Source organism: Lepidochelys kempii, chromosome 27 (genome assembly GCF_965140265.1).
Source record: "Lepidochelys kempii isolate rLepKem1 chromosome 27, rLepKem1.hap2, whole genome shotgun sequence".
NCBI classification, from domain to species: domain Eukaryota; kingdom Metazoa; phylum Chordata; order Testudines; family Cheloniidae; genus Lepidochelys; species Lepidochelys kempii.
Genome location: NC_133282.1, coordinates 16,109,533 through 16,128,402, shown reverse-complemented (window position 1 = coordinate 16,128,402; position 18,870 = coordinate 16,109,533). Strand labels below are relative to the sequence as shown.

Below are 18,870 nucleotides of genomic sequence, written 5' to 3'. Positions count from 1 at the left end.
TTTCTTTTGGCCCAGTCCTCTAATTTGTCTAGGGCCCTCTGTAACCTGTCCCTATCCTCCAGTGTATCTACCTCTCCTCCCAGTTTAGTGTCATCTGCAAACTTGCTGAGGGTGCAATCCACACTATCCTCCAGATCATTAATGAAGATATTGAACAAAACTGGCCCAAGGACCGACCCTTGGGCCAACTTGATACCGGCTGCCAACTAGTCATGGAGCCATTGATCTCTACCCATTGAGCCCGACAATTGAGCCAGCTTTCTATCCACCCTATAGTCCATTCATCCAGCCCATACCTCTTTAACTTGCTGGCAAGAATACTGTGGGAGACTGTGTCAAAAGCTTTGCTAAAGTCAAGGAACAACACGTCCACTGCTTTCCCCTCATCCACAGAGCCAGTTATCTCGTCATAGAAGGCAATTAGATTAGTCAGGCATGACCCGCCCTTGGTGAATCCATGCTGACTGTTCCTGATCACTTTCCTCTCCTCTAAGTGCTTCAGAATTGATTCCTTGAGGACTTGCTCCATGATTTTTCCAGGGACTGAGGTGAGGCTGACTGGCCTGTAGTTCCCAGGATCCTCCTTCTTCCCTTTTTTAAAGATGGGCACTACATTAGCCTTTTTCCAGTTGTCCGGGACTTCCCCCGATCACCATGAGTTTTCAAAGATAATGGCCAGTGGCTCTGCAATCACATCCGCCAACTCCTTAAGCACTCTCGGATGCAGCGCATCTGGCCCCATGGACTTGTGCTCGTCCAGCTTTTCTAAATAGTCCGGAACCACTTCTTTCTCCACAGAGGGCTGGTCGCCTCCTCCCCATGCTGTGCTGCCCAGTGCAGCAGTCTGGGAGCTGACCGTGTTTGTGAAGACAGAGGCCCTACATCCCCAGCTGAGGTTGCGCTGGTCATGGGGGGAGGGGCGGTGGGTGAGTTGGAAGACGAAGGGAGTTGGGACAATCTTTATCGCCACTGTATGAAATGAGGGGGAACTTGATGCCGTAGTTAAGGTTCTAGTCTGGGACTCAGGAGACCAGGCCTCGATGCCTTGTGTGACCATGGGAAAGTCACTTAGCTTCTCCTTTCCTCCGTTTCCCCATCTGTAAAATGGGGATAATAGCACGGCCTTGCCTCACGGGGGCGTGAGGATAAATTCATTTAAAGTCGGTGAGGAGCTCTGGTAACAGAGGCCAAAGGTCAATTAATCCCAAACAGGATGGTGGGTTTTGTGTGAGGTGGATGTTTGTCCAATAGGAACTCAGCTGAGACCCCACAAACTCATTGCACGGGGGTCAGCAAACAGCCCTTAGGCCGGTTTCAGAGTAACAGCCGTGTTAGTCTGTATTCGCAAAAAGAACAGGAGGACTTGTGGCACCTTAGAGACTAACCCATTTATTTGAGCATGAGCTTTCGTGAGCTACAGCTCACTTCACCGGATGCATTGATGGCCCTTAGGCCGTTAATGTGCTCACCCCAGCATCGCTGTCTCTGCACCCACTGTGCTGCCCAGCCTCGGTAGCAGCAAGTCAGTCTGTTCTTGGGGGTTGATGGGGGGAAGATATGAATGACTAGTTACCCCCTTGTTAGCATTTATCCCGAGACAAAACAGTCCCTGCACCAGCCAGGGCTGGGGTCCAGCTCTGGGCCCAGTTTTAAGGCGTGCTGCACACGGAGGCCAATATTTTAAGCTATTCAGTCGATCATTTAGGGAGCGAAACAGAGGTTTGTCTTTATCCCACCCTGAAACCCCACCTGTGGCTTTCCCTGCTGGGACGCTCTGGGAACAGGGAGGACCCTTGTACCCCAGCTTCTGCCCAAGCAACTCATGTCTGAGGGAGTTCGGAGGGTGTGATAGGGCCAAGCCACAGACGGGAGTTATGGATCTTTACCTCAAGCTGTAGCAACTCCTACTTTTAGGGCTGGAGGTTTCCAGTTCAGTCCCCACTGTGTCAGCCAGGAGGGTGTCTGTTGCATCTGGGCTGCCCCGGTGAGGGACCAGTCGACCTGGAGATAAGTCTCTGTGATGGGGCTCTCCATTCCTTCTGCTGAGCTGTGGCCATAGGATACCAGAGGCCTTGGTGCCCCTTTGGTCTGGGCAGATTCACAGAGTTTAAAACCAGAAGGGCCCATCCTGACCGTCTACTCTGACCCCCTGCATAGCACAGGCCAGAAAACTGGCCCCGGCAATTCCTGCCTCCAATCCAAACCTTGGGGTTGAGCTAGAGCTAGGTGATTTCTGTATACTGTTAATCCCTGGATTGGGACAGAAACACAGGACCTGGTGGCTCAGGGACACAAGTGCTCCCCCCTGAGGCCCCCGTCGCTACCATGGACTCCTCGCAGAGCAGTACGGCCAAGGCTCTGCCTCACCCTGTCTCCCCTGATTGACGGTGGCAGCAGGTCACCCCCAGGCAGTTGCAGGTTTTGATGGAACCGCTTTTTCAGGTTGGGCGTGTTTAAAAAGTCAAAGGACTGACGCAATGTTGTGGAGCCAAGCTTCCCCTCCCCGACACACCTCCGCCTCGCCTGCCCTGACGCAGCCTTTCCCCGCCCGGCCTCCTGCAACTGCTGCAGTTGTCACCACATGCTGTGAGTTGCCTGCTGTCCACTGGCCCACAGCGATGCAGGCCACCCAGGGGGGTATGGGGGCTCGAGGGGCCATTGCCCTGCCTCTTCTTCCCCGGGCAGTGCGTGCCACCTGGGGGGCAAGCCAAGGTTCAAAGCCAAAGCCAAGTGACCAAAACCAAATGGGGGTAAAATAGCTGCAACAGGATAATAAATATTGAGCATTTTACTTCTTAAAGATGAGCCAGGGCCTGCATACTACAAACACAAAGACAATAAGGCACCAAGAAAAGGAGTACTTGTGGCACCTTAGAGACTAACCAATTTATTTGAGCATGAGCTTTTGTGAGCTACAGCTCACTTCATCAGATGCATGCCGTGGAAACTGCAGCAGGCTTTATATATACACAGAAGTCTGCTGCAGTTTCCACGGCATGCATCTGATGAAGTGAGCTGTAGCTCACGAAAGCTCATGCTCAAATAAATTGGTTAGTCTCTAAGGTGCCACAAGTACTCCTTTTCTTTTTGCGAATACAGACTAACACGGCTGTTACTCTGAAACCTGTCAATAAGGCACCAGAAACTCAGCGCCAAGTCCCGTTTGAAGTCCTGAAATGTGGGATGTTTTCCTAGACCCATCTGGTCCACAGGGCAGCACAATACACTAGTGGAGGCCATCAGTTCAACCCCAGTGGGTTGGCCAAGATGGGCACCATCCCTAGAGCAAGAGGCAACCGCCCTGCATTGCTGGGCTGCAGACAGACTGACAAGTCATAGAATCATAGAATATCAGGATTGGAAGGGACCTCAGGAGGTCATCTAGTCCAACCCCCTGCTCAAAGCAGGACCAACCCCCAATTTATGCCACAAATCCCTAAATGGCCCCCTCAAGGATTGAACTCACAACCCTGGGTTTAGCAGGCCAATGCTTAAACCACTGAGCTATCCCTTAGGGGGTTTGGGGGAAAAGGAGGTGGAAACTAACTCTGCCCAGGGAACTGGAGAAAGGATCAAATCTTAGAGAAGGGAGGGGCAGCAACCAGAGGATGGTGATCTCCAGGAAGGAAGCAGCTGGGAGATCTTCCTCCTTGACCAGACTGGGGCTTGATGGGTCAATGTCTATTAGAGCAGCACTCCTGAAGGGGTGGGGCTGAGAGACCCAATTCCCTTAGAGATGGTGGTGTAACCCACAGCTGCATGTGTGTTACTGGTCCCCCTCTGTGCCTGACCCTCGCCATTCTTCCAGCTCAAATCCAGGATATGGGCCCACTTCTGTGACAGCCGCCATCTTGGCCAACACCCCGGCGATTGAACCAGGGAACCTCCAGAGCTAAGTTTGAGCAAGACAGCTCCTCTGTGGATCAGGCACAGAGGGGGGCCCTGTACCACGCTCTGACGAATGGGCTACACCAACTCACTGGAGGAACAGGGTCTTCCCTATAGGTTCAGCCGGGTGGGTGGCCCATCAGGATAGTACAGAGGGAAAACTCCTTTCGGGGGTATGCGTTTCCCCTCGGGGAAGCAGCTGAGTTGCAGCAGACTGAATGGCTGGATATCCTTGGGAGGCTTGCCCTGGAGTCTCCAGGAATTAAAGATTAAGCTTTAATTAAAGATTATGTCGTAATGAAATCTCCAGGAATACATCCAACCCAAACTGGCAATCCTCGCCCTTGGCCCCCACAGTGGCGGGGGGGCAGCACCACCACGCCATTCCTCCTTGGCTTCTCCCACCCGCCCCCCGCAAAGAGGCAGGCGGGCTGAGGACATCTCCTTCCCAGCATTTAGTCCGCAGCGGGGTCTCTACAGGGGACAATGGCCCGCGAGGGCCTGTAATAAAGTCAACTTCCCGCGGCCAGGCATTCTCTGGATGTCGGTAGCCAGTCTCCTAGCAACGGGCGGACGGTGGTAGGCCTCAGGCCTGCCTGGCCCAGCTGAATGGGAGGCCTGATGCTGGAGCTCTTATCTGGGGCTTGGAATGAGGGCAGATTAAAATGAACAGCGCCTTGTAGGCAAGCCAGCAAATAGCCTCGGCCATTCCCAGCCACAAGAGACAGGGGCAACTGTGCCTCAGAAGCAAGATAGCCGGGAATCAATAACCCCCGGGCCGCACTGCCCGTGTGCTACCTCTGCTATCCAAAGGGTCATCACTCAGGATCTGTCCCCCTTGGTCTCTTGGGGGCTGGTTTGCAGCTAGCCAGCACCCCCCCCACACACACACATCTATTGTTGCACCAGTGGGTCTGCAAACAGTACCCCTTCTCCCCCCCCCCCCCCGCCCCCAGTCTGGACTGTGTAGGCAAGTGGTGACTTTGCACTGGTAAAATGGATCCGCGCCTGATCCCCCAGGAGAGAATCTAGGCTGGCAAATACAGGGGCTCGGATGGGGAGAGCAGGGAGTGAAGTGAGGGGTTCTCCAGCTCTCTCCTTATGCCTCTCCTGGCTCCCCACTGCCCACACATGGGTGAGGGGGGATTGCTGGGGTTCCAGCCAGCCAGGGCTGCAGCAGGGATTACAGCAGGTGATTACAGGGAGGGTGCTCTGCTAGCCGTTGACAGGGTAGAGACAGAGAAGCTAGAGAATGGAGCAGGCTGCTGCTGAAGCTGCCCGCTGGATCTCTGGTCATGCAAGTGCTGTGACTCCAGTCTCCCCTTTGTAGAAAACTGATGGACAGAGACTAGTTTGCCCAAGCCTGCTCCTTTCCCTTCGATCAGCTCGGTTGGTATCCCCTGCCCTCCCCCAACTCTTTCCACCAGCTGGGGAATCGAGCCCCAGGACTGATCACTGGGGAATTTTCTATTCATGTCCCTTTCATGTGAGCATCTCAAAGCTCTGTACATACGAATAAGCCCTATACTCCCAGAGGCCAGGCTTATTATCCCCATTTTAATGAATTTAAGCTTAAATTAACGTATGTGCAGCAGGTGGTCGTCAAGTGCTGAATAAGGAAGTTATACCATTTGGCAGGTAGGGAAACTGAGGCACAACATGATGCTCTGACTGACCCAAAGTCACACAGCAGGTACGGGGAGAGCCAGGAATAGAACCCATGCGTTCTGATGCCCAGCACCCCTGCTCTAATCAGTAGGAAACACTTCCCTCTCCCAGACCTGGGAACAGAACCCAAGAGTCCTGACTCACACCACACCTTGCTCTCACCTCCCATTTGGTAGCCTTGTGGACTTGTTTAATTCTGCTGTTCTCCAGGATGCAGAATTATGGGGAAAAAATAGAAGCAGGGGCAAACATTTCTCTGCCAGCTACTGAGGTGGGGATGGGGAGGAAGGAAAGGGGCAGCAGCTGATGAGGTTCACTCTGTGCCCCCCAAGTCCCTCCCAGTAAAAGCAAACTGCCTTGTCATGCACCCCAGAGAGCAGTGCTGGTATTTTGCCCTGTGACCCTACAGCAGAAGCTCACTGGCTGCTCGCCACAGATCACGGGAGCTGGGATTCCATTTGTCAGATTCCTGAAAAGCTCGGGCAGCGTCGGCTACGTGACTGAGCAGCCGGGAGAAGGGATTTGTCCTGGGCTGGGCTGGGAAGCCTGCAGGCTTGGGACTTCAAATCCAGGTTGGAAAAAAATGATCCACACAGAGATTCAGAGAGATGCTGGTTTTTTCCCTCTCCCTTTGTCACAGATGCTCTGTAACTTCAGGGAAAGGTTCCTAACCCTCCTTGTTCCTTTCCAACTCAAACAGTCCTACCCCACCTCCACAGTGGTAAATTACCAACCCTCCCCAGCCTTCAGCCTGTGGGCTGGGACAGCAAACAGGGCGCTCCCCGCGCGGCCTGACTGACAGCTCGCCTTGGGCCGAACAGCTGCCCAGCAATGGCATGCCGCGTGCGTAAAGCCAGCCGCGTCCAGCAGCCTCCCGCCTGCTCTGGGTCACAGGACGTGTCTGCGCAGCCTGATTCTGAGCTGTCCCTTGTCTGGGTTTGTGCTAAGGCGAGGAGTTCTGGCCTGGCGCAAAGGAGTTGAGCCCCCGGGGGTCTGTGCTTGGAGCCGCCTCCTTGATCCCTTTGGGGGGCTCCAACTTGCTGTCCAGCTCCTGGGCTCCTAAACTTGATGTAATTGTCTGCTGCTCTCTCTCGTGCTAAGCCTGGCTTCAGCTTCCTCTGTGTCCTCTGCCCTTTCCTCCTGCCAACCCCCGGCGCTATTCCTCACTCCGCGGCTTCGTTGCCATCCCCTCGGGCCTGCCACAGTGCAGCTGCTAACGTCACCTTGCCCTGCCAGCACTCTGGGGCAGTACCTGACCCCGACGGGAGCATCGACTGGACTCTGAGGAGCCAAACGGTGACCGACCCCTTCGGTTCTGTCCCGCTAGCCCTCCCCAGGGTGGCTGCTGCCATCGCAAGTGGCCCAAACTCTGTGGCAGAGCATGGCAGGCTGGGAACCACTGCACCAACCACATATCCATCGATACATTGATCTCCAGCCCCATTAGCTGGGGAAGCCAGCAGGCCCCCCCGCATTTCCTGTTCCCACCCATTCCTAACCCACCCCTCTACTCAGAGTAGCCACTGCCCCTCCCCACTGGCTGCATTTCCAAGGCCCAGCAAGCAGGGCTCTGAACATTTAACAGCTGCTGCTGGGACACAGGGAGGCTCAGGAGAGGTCCGAGTGTGGGAGATCTCTGCTGTGGCAGAAGTTTAAAGGTCACCTTTGGAACAAGCTGGGCCAGGGCAGATTTGTATTTCATGCTAGGCTAACGCAGAGAGGAATCCCCCAGAGGCTGCAGAGATAAAGAGGGAAAGAGAATAATTAATGCCAGGGGCTGATCTGATCTGTCCTTGTGAGCTTCCTGGCTCAGCTCTGCACCATCACAGGGGTTCCCCAATTTCCTGATCCCGCAACTGAGCACATGGAGGGCAGCATGATGTGGGAATCCCTTTTGGATTTGGAAGCTTCTCCCCTTCGAGCAGCACCTGTGCTATGCAGAGGGAGGTGGGGCTCTCGAAGGAGTGTGGTGTTTCCTAGAGGATCCTGGGAGCAGTCCTGGGGACCATCGTTTGACCAGAACAGATCCAAGCGCGTGCCCAGTGCATAGAGCAGAACAGAGTATGTAAAGCTTCATGCTGCCAGGGGAATCATTTGAGGGGGAGGGTCCCATCTCCCATAGATAGCTTGTTTTCGCTTTCTTGCCATCACCTGCAGCCAAAGCTCAAGGTCTAAATCCACCTGCTAATCAAGAGATTGGTGTAGGATTCCAGAGAACAATGAACTGTGGCAGCTTTTGGTGGGGCAAAGGCCAGAAGGGCCCAGCACCTGCAGACAGGGCCAGATTTTCACAAGGGTTCAGTGGGAGCTGCTGGCCTTTTACCAACACCTGGCCCCAGGAGCACAAGTACGTTTTACAGGGGAGGCTTCTCAAAGCTGGATTTAGATGCCCAGTTACAATTAAATGGAATCAGGCTTCCAAAATCCATGAGCTTTGGCTTCCAAGTCTCACCCTCCTATCCCCAATCCTCTCCTCCCGCTCCCCGCAGGGTCTGGTGACCTTCCTGGCATGAGGCAAGGCCTGTCTGTTTACTCTGCCTTTTGGAAGAGGGTCAGTGCCATGCTGGGAAGGGAGTTGAGGTTTGTGGGGGGACTGCTGGTGGGGCAGTGTCTGGCTTTAGTCTGATGGCCTCTCTTTTCAAAGCTGCTGCGTGTGCACCTACGAATAAGACAGGGCAGCTTTTATCGCCATATGGATCCATATAAATCAATAGCGTCGCCTCACGTTTCGTATAATGCCCCTTTTAGTCTATTTATCTGCGGGTCTGAACCCCATCTGAACAGCTCACAGTCTTTGCATTTGTCCTCACACAGCCACATGAGGCAAGGTACTTATCCCCACTGTGCAGATGGGGAAACTAAGGCACGGAGAGGCTAACTGACTTGCCCAGGGTCATGCAGGGCACAGTGACAGAGCAGGGACTTAAACCTGCTGAGTCTCCCAAATCCCTGGCTAGCTGCCTACCTGCCGGGCCCATCCTGCCTCTGCAGCCATTTGCTAACCAGGGGAGGGTTGCTCAAAGGAGCCTGTGGGAGGGAGGCATTTCTGAAGGGAAATTCAGTGGGCACTGAGTGCCTGACTCTCTTAGGATAATCTCAGCTTCTGGACTGAATAAACCAAGCAGCACAGAGAAGCATCACACTCAGCACCTGCGAATCCCTTTATTGGTAGCCTCCGCCGAGGGCTAAGCAGGTGGTAGAGACCCAACTCCCCCTGGGGGTCAGGCACAAGACAGGTTGCGGGGATGCCGTGTAGGGAGGGAGGGCATGGAAAGCGCGCCCTGCTGTTTTCTGGACTGTCCTTGTTCTGGGGATAGGCTAAGAAGCGTTGGCCTCCAGGGCTGGCCAGCCAGCATTTAAACTAGAAAAAGAAAAGACACTGAGTGCTGCCCTATTTGCTCTGCCCTCTCTGAGGGGAGAGGGGCTGTACCCTGCTGTTTCAGGAGGTGGAATCAATGCTCTGACTATGGTCCCATCTCACCCACATACTAAGGGACGGAGAAGTACAACTAGCACTCCTGGGAGAGTGCATCCCACCTACACAGCCCGAGATGCAACATCCCTGAGCAGGTGCCAAGCTGAGATCCATCCATCCATTACAGGAAGATTGTCCCTTTCCCCGTCCGCCTCCTCTGCTACATCCCGCTTCACCAGGCTGGCCTGAGGGCAGTGGTGGAGGTGGGGGGGGGGGTCTCCTCTCTCCCAGCTGTGCTCTGCGCCCCTGGCAGTGAATCTGAAGGGAGCTGGCTGCCAAAGGCGGAGAGTTGGGTGCAGGTTGTTAAAGTTGCATAGGAATGTGAGACAGCCCAGGCTCCCAGCAAGGTTAGTCAATTATCAATCATTAAAGGCTCACTCATGCAGTCAGCACCGGACATTTCGCTGGGAGGCTAAGGGCCTCTTGTTTATACTGATGTTAAATGCCTCGTGTGCACAGAACCTGTTTAAAAACCTGGGGGACAGAAGGCCTCTGTTTAACCACAGAGCAGTGGGGAGAGCTCCCCACACAAACATGCATCAAACTCTGCTAACAGCTCTCAAACCTGACCTGGAGGGAACAATTCTTCGGCAGAGCAGGGAGTCTAGCTTTCAATCCCTGCTAATAAGCGTTCCAATTAGTGCCAACACTTCTCCACTGCAAATTGGACTGAGGTGTCACAAACTCATCACACTTTTGCCACTGAAAAAGCCATCAGATTGTAACTGCTACTGACCTGGACTGGATTCAAACAGGCCACTTAGCTATGAAAGCCTCTATATTCTATTAACCCGCTGTGGCGAGCGTGGGAGAGTCCTGTATTATTTTTATTAATAATTATGTGTGCCTTAGTTTACCTGCTTGATATTATCTTCCCTGATCGCATGGCATTAAATCAGAGGAAGGGAAACAGACAAGAAACGAAACAATGATGGAGAGAAGGTATCTCCAGAGAGAATACCAAGGGTCTTCCAAGGAGCAATGGTGGGGACGGGAAATGGGGAGGCTATTAATTGGGAAATGCCCATCTGCCTGTCTCCAGCTAGGCTAGCAGGTTTATTTTTCCCAGGCTCAAGCCTAGGATCAAAGGGACACTGAACCATTAAAATTCCCCCACCTAGAGAGGAAGGGTAGTGAGCGGGCAGCACGAGCAGGAGGTGAATCTCTGACAGAGATGCACAGAGAGGATGCTGAGGGGGCTGTCTGTCTCTCCCAGGCCAGCTGTAGGGGTGTCTCAGCTGAGTGCAACTTGCCCAAAGCTTACAAGGAAAGAACAAAGTGTAGGTAAGATTCATAAAAAGAAAAGGAGGACTTGTGGCACCTTAGAGACTAACAAATGTATTTGAGCATAAGCTTTCGTGAGCTACAGCTCACTTCATCAGATGCATGCCATCCAATGAAGTGAGCTGTAGCTCACGAAAGCTTATGCTTAAATAAATTTGTTAGTCTCTAAGATGCCACAAGTCCTCCTTTTCTTTTTGCGGATACAGACTAACACGGCTGCTACTCTGAAACCTGTCATTAGGTAAGATTCATGCGTATTGGCCTTTGTTATTTTAACCCAATTCTCTCCCAACTGTGTTCCTATCGAGTAATAAATAATACTTTGTTTTGAAAAGGCTGAACTGTGTAGCTGCATAAATTATCTGGTTACGCAGCTCCTGAGAGAGAAGCCTCCTGCAGGGAGCCAAGCCAAAACTGGAGCCACGGGGAGAAACCGGGGTGCTATCACCCAGGGACCCAGTGGCACAGGTGCAGGATTCTGCCTCGAGTGAAATGGGCCTATCACTAGAAGACTGCCGAGGGGTACAAAGCAGAGCACACTCTGTGATCCTTGACATCAGCCCTTCAGTCAGGGATTGTGTCTTACTATAGGGCTATGCCTCGCCAAGCCCAATAGGGCCCTGATCTCAGGTGGGGCCTGTGGGTGCTATTATTTATTATCTACATTAAAATAACAGCCACCATTTTAAAAAAAAATAAATCTAAGCAGGGTCTGGAGAGAGTGAATTGAAGAGATGACTCTACGGGCAAAGATTCCTAATGGAGGGATCCATTCAGCTGCGGAACTGGATCTTAAGGAAGAGTCTGGGTGCTCCATCTCTACAGATGCTTAAAACTGGAGGACTGTGCAAGCACGGAGAATAGACCCACGGAACAATCCTGAACCTGCTGGGAGGATGAGATAATTTAACAGGGCTTTTCCCACTGCTAACCTGGATGATTCCATGGCCTGACCAGTACGTTGGAGATAGTTAATTTAGTCAGATTTTTAGATGCACTGATTCCAGGATCACGCACAAAACATCCTCCAACAACACACACGCAGACTCACCCCAGGGTTAAGCTGCACACAACCTTGCAATCACCCATTGTGTAAACAGACGGGCCTGACCTTGTGCCCTAAATGTTATCAGACTCAGTTTCTCTCAGTGTCCAAAGTAATTCTACCGTAACCAACAGTGACTCTGTAACCCGATGGACCGAGTGTTTGCAGGATTGGGGCAGTGACTCTTTTTAACGTCAGAGGTGTTATCACTGTTTATTTTGGAACACTGTAACTCAGGCCCTGCCAGGATGTCCCCATTCCTGGGAACAGGTTCCCTCTCCTGGGAAATTAGGGAGATCAATTAACTTAAACAGTTTTTCAGATATTCTGATCCCGACCAACACAAAGCATCTTATTGGCATGTGAATTGGAAAAGGTGATTCAGAATTCAGTGCCCACTTTATGCTTGGATCTCACCAGCTTAGCAGGGTTGGGCCTAGATGGAATGTATATGGGGCAGAGAGATACACACAAGCACACAGGAAAACCCAAGCAGTGCTCCCAAGTCAGTAGGTGATGCTCTTTCTGAACCAATGTCCCACCATGGCAGTAAGGGGCACACTGGTGCTGTTTTTTGTCTGAGATATCAGCTGAAGTAATTAAAGATCCTGTGGGATTTTCTCCCCTTGGGAGTAGGGGGGTTAACCTGGCTGTCCATGCCAATTCCAATCTGAGTAAATACGTTCTGCCACCCTACATCCCCCTTCACTCCTGCAGATTCAAGTGAAGGAGTTTTCCCCTTCACTTTCTCCCTCAAACTGTTGGATAGTGTTGCTCTGTGCTGTTAGGCAGCTGATGTGTTCCACCCCAGAACTGGCTGCATCTCACCTTGTGAGTGAAGTTACTCCTGTATATGTAAAGTCTCTGAAGCATTTCAGGATGAGAGATCCTTTATAAAATACTGTTCTCTGAGGGCCAGATTGCCCAGGAGCTATTATCCCTAAATATAGTGTATTACAGGGACTCTAGGGCCTAGGTACGGGTTTAAAGTAGACCTGCCCCATTTGCAGGTCAACTTCATACTGAACTAAGACATCAGAAAACAAACACTACCAGTTAGTAAAGATTTGGGTTTGTGCATAAGGTGCTATGAATCATTTACCTAAATCCGACATACCAGATATCTCCCTTGGGAATCAGCACCTAGAATTTCCTGTCTGTCCTCTCATCCAACAGAGCTGGACAGTCAATGAGCTACAAAATGTAACTGCATCAATAAAGTTGCAGCCCCACGGTATTCAAATACAATAAACAGCTTGACACTGTAAACAGCAGACAAGATGGATGAGGTGGTAACATTTTCAATAAACAACTTGCCTTCTGGCTAAAATCTCAAATCTTTCTGGCCTCACTTAATTCCCCATTGTACATTTTGAAAAACATGCAAAACAAGCATTCACTTTCAACCAGCCCCCTCACAAAAACAGGCTAGAATCCTAGCCTCCAAAACTTGTAACATAAACTCCTTTCCAGACTATTTAATGTGTGAGTGAGATAGAAAACAATTGCCCAGGTAAACTGTGACTGGCCTGGAGATTCAGCCTCTGATGATTCTGCACACAGAGCAACATACGATTAAAGAGACAAATTCAGCCCTTAGAGTTCATCCAGCACCTCAGAGTGTGTAAAGTCTGACCCTGCCATCTACTGCTGTACAGAGCAATCAGATGGGTAACTCCCTTCCCTTACCATGCAGTGATTAGGCACACAACTCACTCCAGATCTCTGCATCATGCAACCTGAGTGTCTGCATGTGATTGCCTTTGGGCTATTAGGCAAGTTCCATGGACCCTAGTTTTTAAACCCACTCATTCCTTGTAACAGCGACAAGGAGAAAGGGGAATGAAAGAAACCATTTTCAAAACCAGTCAAGTCTCCCCCTCCCTACACTCCTGATGCAGCCGCAGTTCTCTGCCTCTCTGGTCACGTCTGACTGGTGTAATGGTCCCTGGGAAAGGGGCACAGCGATCGCCCTTTCGTGCGTGTCTCAAACAACACAAAAGGGCAACATCTAGAAACACCCTCCCGCACTGAAGCGGCAGCCCTGCTCTGACGAGTGAAAGCTCCAGCTAAATCCTTGCTCAACTAGGACTCATGGGACCCAGTCAATGTCATGATCGCGAAAGTAATTAACAAACTCTTCGCCCCCCCGCTCCCCCTACTCCCCCTCACACCTCACTCTGCTGGGTGGAATGATTCATTTCTGCCTTCTCAGTAGATCTTTGAGTAACGACACTAAAGATCATTCAACTAGGTCAGGTCTCTTTCTTTATGCAAGTTCCACAAAACTTCAGACAAAGTTTTTTTGGGTGTGCCCCCCTCCCCCCTTACTTTTCCGGGGCTGCGTGTGCTTGTTCGGAGTTTTCTTCGCCCACATCCTGAAATCTCTCTCCCTGATCTGAAATTTCTCTTTGCTAACGTCCCACACAAGCTTGCTTTTCTCTCTCTCTCTCTCTCTCTCTCTCTCCTTTTTCAAATCTGACCCACCTTCTGTGCTCCAGCAGCCCGGCAAGAAAGAGGCTAAAAGCAGCCCCATGCAGAAACAGCAGCTGCTGGGAAGGATCATCTTTTTCATTGCAGACAGCAACCCATAGCTTCTACCAGAGAGGGGTCTTCTCAGAAAGTTTGGGTGGGTTTCCCTTCCTTTGCACGCTCAGATCCACAACTTTATTCCTGCACAGGACTTCCTCCTCTGGGCGGCGGAGACGTGCCGCGCGCGCCCCCGAGCTGGATTCCAACTCCCTTGGGAGTGGCTAGGCATTCTCACTCCTTGTAGCATGCCAAGACCATTGTGTGCCTCCTAAGAAAGCACTTCTCTCCGTCCTGGTGCGGCAGGGTCATTCTGATTTCACTTTTCTCTTTGCCTCTTTTGTTTGGTCTCAGTCTGGGCTGCCCTGGGACAGATCGGGGTAAATGGAGATGTCGTGAAAGAGGATGAGAGCGAAAACTAAAAGGGCTGATTGAGGGGTACACATTGGAAAATCTCTCCTGGGGTGAGGGAGGCTTGCAAACTGCTCTAACAACCACTCCAGAGCAGGGAAACTCCCTCCAGATCAAGGGAACCGGGAGATGGACGTCAGCCGCTGCCCAGGGGTTCTGGGATTTAGGGACAGATCTCCAAAAGGGTGCAACTCTCCAGGTGCCTAAACAAGCAGCTGGATTTGCAAGAGGGCTTTCAACAGGAGTGGTTGGGTGCTGTGCAGTTTGAATATCTGACCTCATCTTTCTGGGCCGAAACAGAGAGGCTCAGCTGACTTGAAAATCTCCCCTGACTGTGGGTGCAGAACCCTCCTGAAAATTCTGGCCCCCTGCTCTGCTTTATAAGGGTGCTGAGCTCATTCCGCAGTGATCTGTACCTGAATCTGTGGACAGCCTGAAACAATGGCTCCAAGAGGCATGAACTGCCCTTGGCGGTGTATTTTAACTCTGAAAACTAATGATCATTAATGATTATTTCAGGGGAACATTGTTAACCATTTTGCTGCTGATCTAGGTATGTGAGAAAGGAGAGAGCTGGTGAGACTATGCAGAGCTGGAAGCAAAGTGACTGACCAATGGTCCATCTAACCCAGTATCCCGTCTCTGACAGTGGCCAGTTTCAGATGCTTCAGAGGGAATGAACAGAACAGGGCAATTTTGAGTGACCTATCTTTGTTGTCCAGTCCCAGCTTCTCGCAATCAGAGGTTCAGGGGCACCTGGAGCATGGGGTTGTGTCCCTGACCATCTTGGCTAATAACCATTAATGGATCTGTCCTCCATGAACTTAGTGATGGGCAGAATTTGGTTTGAGGGTGGAACTTGGCAGAGTATCACCGCAGGAGATGTTGTCAATTCAACCCAATTGATAGAGCTGAGCCTGAACCAAACCCCTGCATCTGAACACCTCACAACGTGAGGAGAGTTTAGATTGGATCAGAATTTCGTACCTTGGGCCAATCACTGCCTATTGGGAGAGGACTCAGACTGCTGCAGCCATTCTGACTCATTGGGATGCACGGGAAGACCAAGGAGGTCAGTTTGAAGGTCAGACCACTAGACAATCAGAATAGCCTGAAAATCTATGAAAATATGTCCTCCGAGCTTCTCTGGGAGGGAATCCTTGCCTCATACAGAAGGTAGTAGATTTCCTCAAAATGCCACACCATCCATCAGGGTGCCCAACACCATCTCTCAGTGGATCAGGAGAGGAGATTGTGATGCATCATGGGAAATGTAGGTCACATGGGAGATGTAGTCCAGCAATGAAGCCCAGACCCCAGAACAAAAGGGGAGCACAAGGCACCCAAACCACAACTCCCATGAGGCACCATGGTGGCATTTCCAAATTAAAAAGTGTTTTTGTTTTTTTACCAAAAAGATGAAATTTACCATGAAAAAATTAAATGAAAAAAAAATGGTTTTCATTAAAATTTTCCACAGAGAACACCCTCTTTCTCAGATAGTCCCTCGTTGAGGCCCCCAAAATCATTTACACAAGCCACCAAACAGCCATCAGATGGCGATAATTTCCATTCACTGTTCACCAGGAGCTAGATCTGAACCTATCCCAAGAGGAAGGGACTAACTAGTCACTATCATAAGTCAAGAGCAGTTGGTCTAGTGATAAGGGACTGAAAAGAGGACACCAAGGTTCAGTTCCTAGATCTGCCACTAACCCAGCTGTGTAACCTAGGGCAAGTCACTTCTCTCACTATGCCTCAGTTTCCCCTGCTCTAAAATAGCTTAATAAAACTTAAATAAGGGAGGCTGCAAGACTTAATGCTCTGAAAGCTTGAGGCCCTTGGATAAAAGGCCCCAGAGAAAGTATCTTGTTAAGAAGAAACTAGTTTTCTTTGTAATTTTCTGGATTCTAAACAGAGGTCAATATCTTGAGTACAAGAGAGTATTTCTAGTCAATATTAGACAAATTACAGGATTGGGCCAAAAGAAATCTGATGAGGTTCAACAAGGACAAGTGCAGAGTCCTGCACTGGGGACGGAAGAATTCCATGCACCGCTACAGACGAGGGACCGAATGGCTAGGCAGCAGTTCTGCAGAAAAGGACCTAGGGGTTACAGTGGACGAGAAGCTGGATATGAGTCAACAGTGTGCCCTTGTTGCCAAGAAGGCCAATGGCATTTTGGGATGTATAAGTAGGGGCATTGCCAGCAGATCGAGGGACGTGATCGTTCCCCTCTATTCGACATTGGTGAGGCCTCATCTGGTGTACTGTGTCCAGTTTTGGGCCCCACACTACAAGAAAGGATGTGGAAAAACTGGAAAATGTCCTGCAGAGGGCAACAAAAATGATTCGGGGACTGGAACACATGACTTATGAGGAGAGGCTGAGGGAGCTGGGATTGTTTAGCCTGCAGAAGAGAAGAATGAGGGGGGATTTGATAGCTGCTTTCAACTACCTGAAAGGGGGTTCCAAAGAGGATGGATCTAGACTGTTCTCAGTGGTAGCAGATGACAGAAGGAGGAGTAATGGTCTCAAGTTGCCGTAGGGGAGATTTAGGTTGGATATTAGGAAAAACTTTTTCACTAGGAGGGTGGTGAAGCACTGGAATGCGTTACCTAGGGAGGTGGTGGAATCTCCTTCCTTAGAAGTTTTTAAGGTCAGGCTTGATAAAGCCCTGGCTGGGATGATTTAGTTGGGGATGGGTCCTGCTTTGAGCAGGGGGTTGGACTAGATGACCTCCTGAGGTCCCTTCCAACCCTGATATTCTATGATTCTATGAATATCCTAAACAGACAGTGCAGGGTGGGGAATCTGCTTGTTAATATCCTAAGGGGAGATGCCTAGTGTGGGGCAGTTGGATTGTGTCCCAGAGGGTATATCTCTGGATAACATGTGTGATCTGAATCTGAGCAGGTATTAGCACATCTGGCAGGATCCCGCAGCTGGGAAGTTGGTGTTTGATTCCTGTTCCCAGCCTCAGAAGACAGACTAATAGAAGAGCTTGCTATATTTGGCAGCCCTCCTTTAATTTCCTTGTGTGGTTGGAAGACGTCATCAGGGCTATAATGGGCTGCCACAGTTCTGTCTCAGATAAGGAGGAGAGTGTGGTCAGGAGAGGGTGGTTTGGGGGAGGAGTCGGCCTGAGAGATTAGACCCTGGGGAAGAAAATCTTGGAAGCAGGAGGGGCTCTTAGAGAATGAACTCCATTCAAGCCTCCGCTGAGCCTTCCAGGCAGCCAAAAAAAAAAAAAAAATGTCCATCTGTTGTTGTTATTGTTTTTCTCCTTTTCCAGCGGACGTTTGAAAAGGGGAGGGAAAACGAAGGCAGGAAAACGAGTTTATTGCTCGAGTTCCCTGTAATCTGCACCTGATAATAGCCAGGCACCACTTTACAATCCGTGCAATTGTGTTGCCGTTGGGATGTGTGTGAAAGAGTGGGCAGGGGCAGACCGAGACAGGTCCAAGGGTTGAGACAGTGCAGGCAAGAGAGAAAAACGAAGAGGGTCCCAGGGGACCTTGTCACAGTGCATGAATGCAGATGGTTACAACACATTTGCATCTTGGAGTGTAGATGGGGGCCAAGCCGGCTGAAAGCTGTACTCTGATTCAGGGACACAATTTACAAACAGTGTGATCCCATCTACTCTGCAAGATAGAACTAAGTTAGGTGAGCACTGCCCTGGAACTACTGGTCAATGAGAGAGCAGCTTTGTTTTGAAAGGGTCTTGGGGGAGAGGGTGGAGGAACTGAAGTTCCTTTTGGCCTGGATATTTCCAAATCAAACCCTCTGCCAATTTGGCATTAAGGCATTATCATTTGTGGGCCTTGTTTACACATAGATTTGCATGTGCTTAACTGAGCTCTTGTCCGTATGAGAAAGTTGTTGCTGGTTTAACTGAAGGTGTGATTTTAAACTGATTTAAATAAACTGGTGCAAAAGGCCATGTGGGTGTGCTGGCTTTGATTTAAACCAGGTTTTGGTTTGCCTGATGTTGATTAGGAATCAGTTTAAGATAAATGAAAATAAACTACTCTTTAAACCAAAATGTGTCCACACAAGGTTTGCACTTGTCTAAGTAAATCAGTTAAAAAACCTATTTAAGTTAAACCAGTGCAATGTCCATGTGTAGACAAGGCCTTGTTGTGGGGCAATTTGTTCCCTCTCCTACCTTCATTCCCTACTTTTGTCCCTCACTGTAGCATTAGACATTAGCATTTTAACTCTCTGATGTGCTGGGCCTGTCCGTCTCTGAGGGGAAAATGGGCAGGATCAGGATAGGACTCTGCAGCTGCATTGAACACAGACCTGCCTGTATGTTTGTGATCATGTTGCCATCTAGCAGCTGCAACCAAGAGGATACCAGCCCTATTACTGCAAACAGAAGAATGTCTCCCAGGTTGCAGCTGCTGCTTTGGTATTAGGGCTTTGGGAAGATGCCATAGGGAATGGCTTAGAAATGGCAAACCAGAGGCAGTCCACTGAAATCTAGGGGCCTTGCTCTTGTGTGTGCTGAGCTAGTCGAGCTCTGACGGGACTGGGGTCTAGTGGTTAGAGCAGTTAGTGGTTA

The 18,870-nt window shown here is 50.6% G+C and overlaps 1 protein-coding gene across 3 annotated transcripts in view; it reads right to left on the bottom strand.

The window, feature by feature from the left end:
• ERBB2 (erb-b2 receptor tyrosine kinase 2) overlaps positions 1 to 14,055 on the bottom strand; it is a 41,784-nt gene extending 27,729 nt beyond the window's left edge. For all 3 annotated transcript variants that reach the window (XM_073325686.1, XM_073325687.1, XM_073325688.1), the window contains exon 1: positions 13,848 to 14,055. In XM_073325686.1, the coding sequence (XP_073181787.1) occupies positions 13,848 to 13,935 (88 nt within the window). In that variant the 5' untranslated portion in view covers positions 13,936 to 14,055. The remainder of the gene's footprint in view (positions 1 to 13,847) is intronic.
• Positions 14,056 to 18,870: the final 4,815 nt, after the last annotated feature.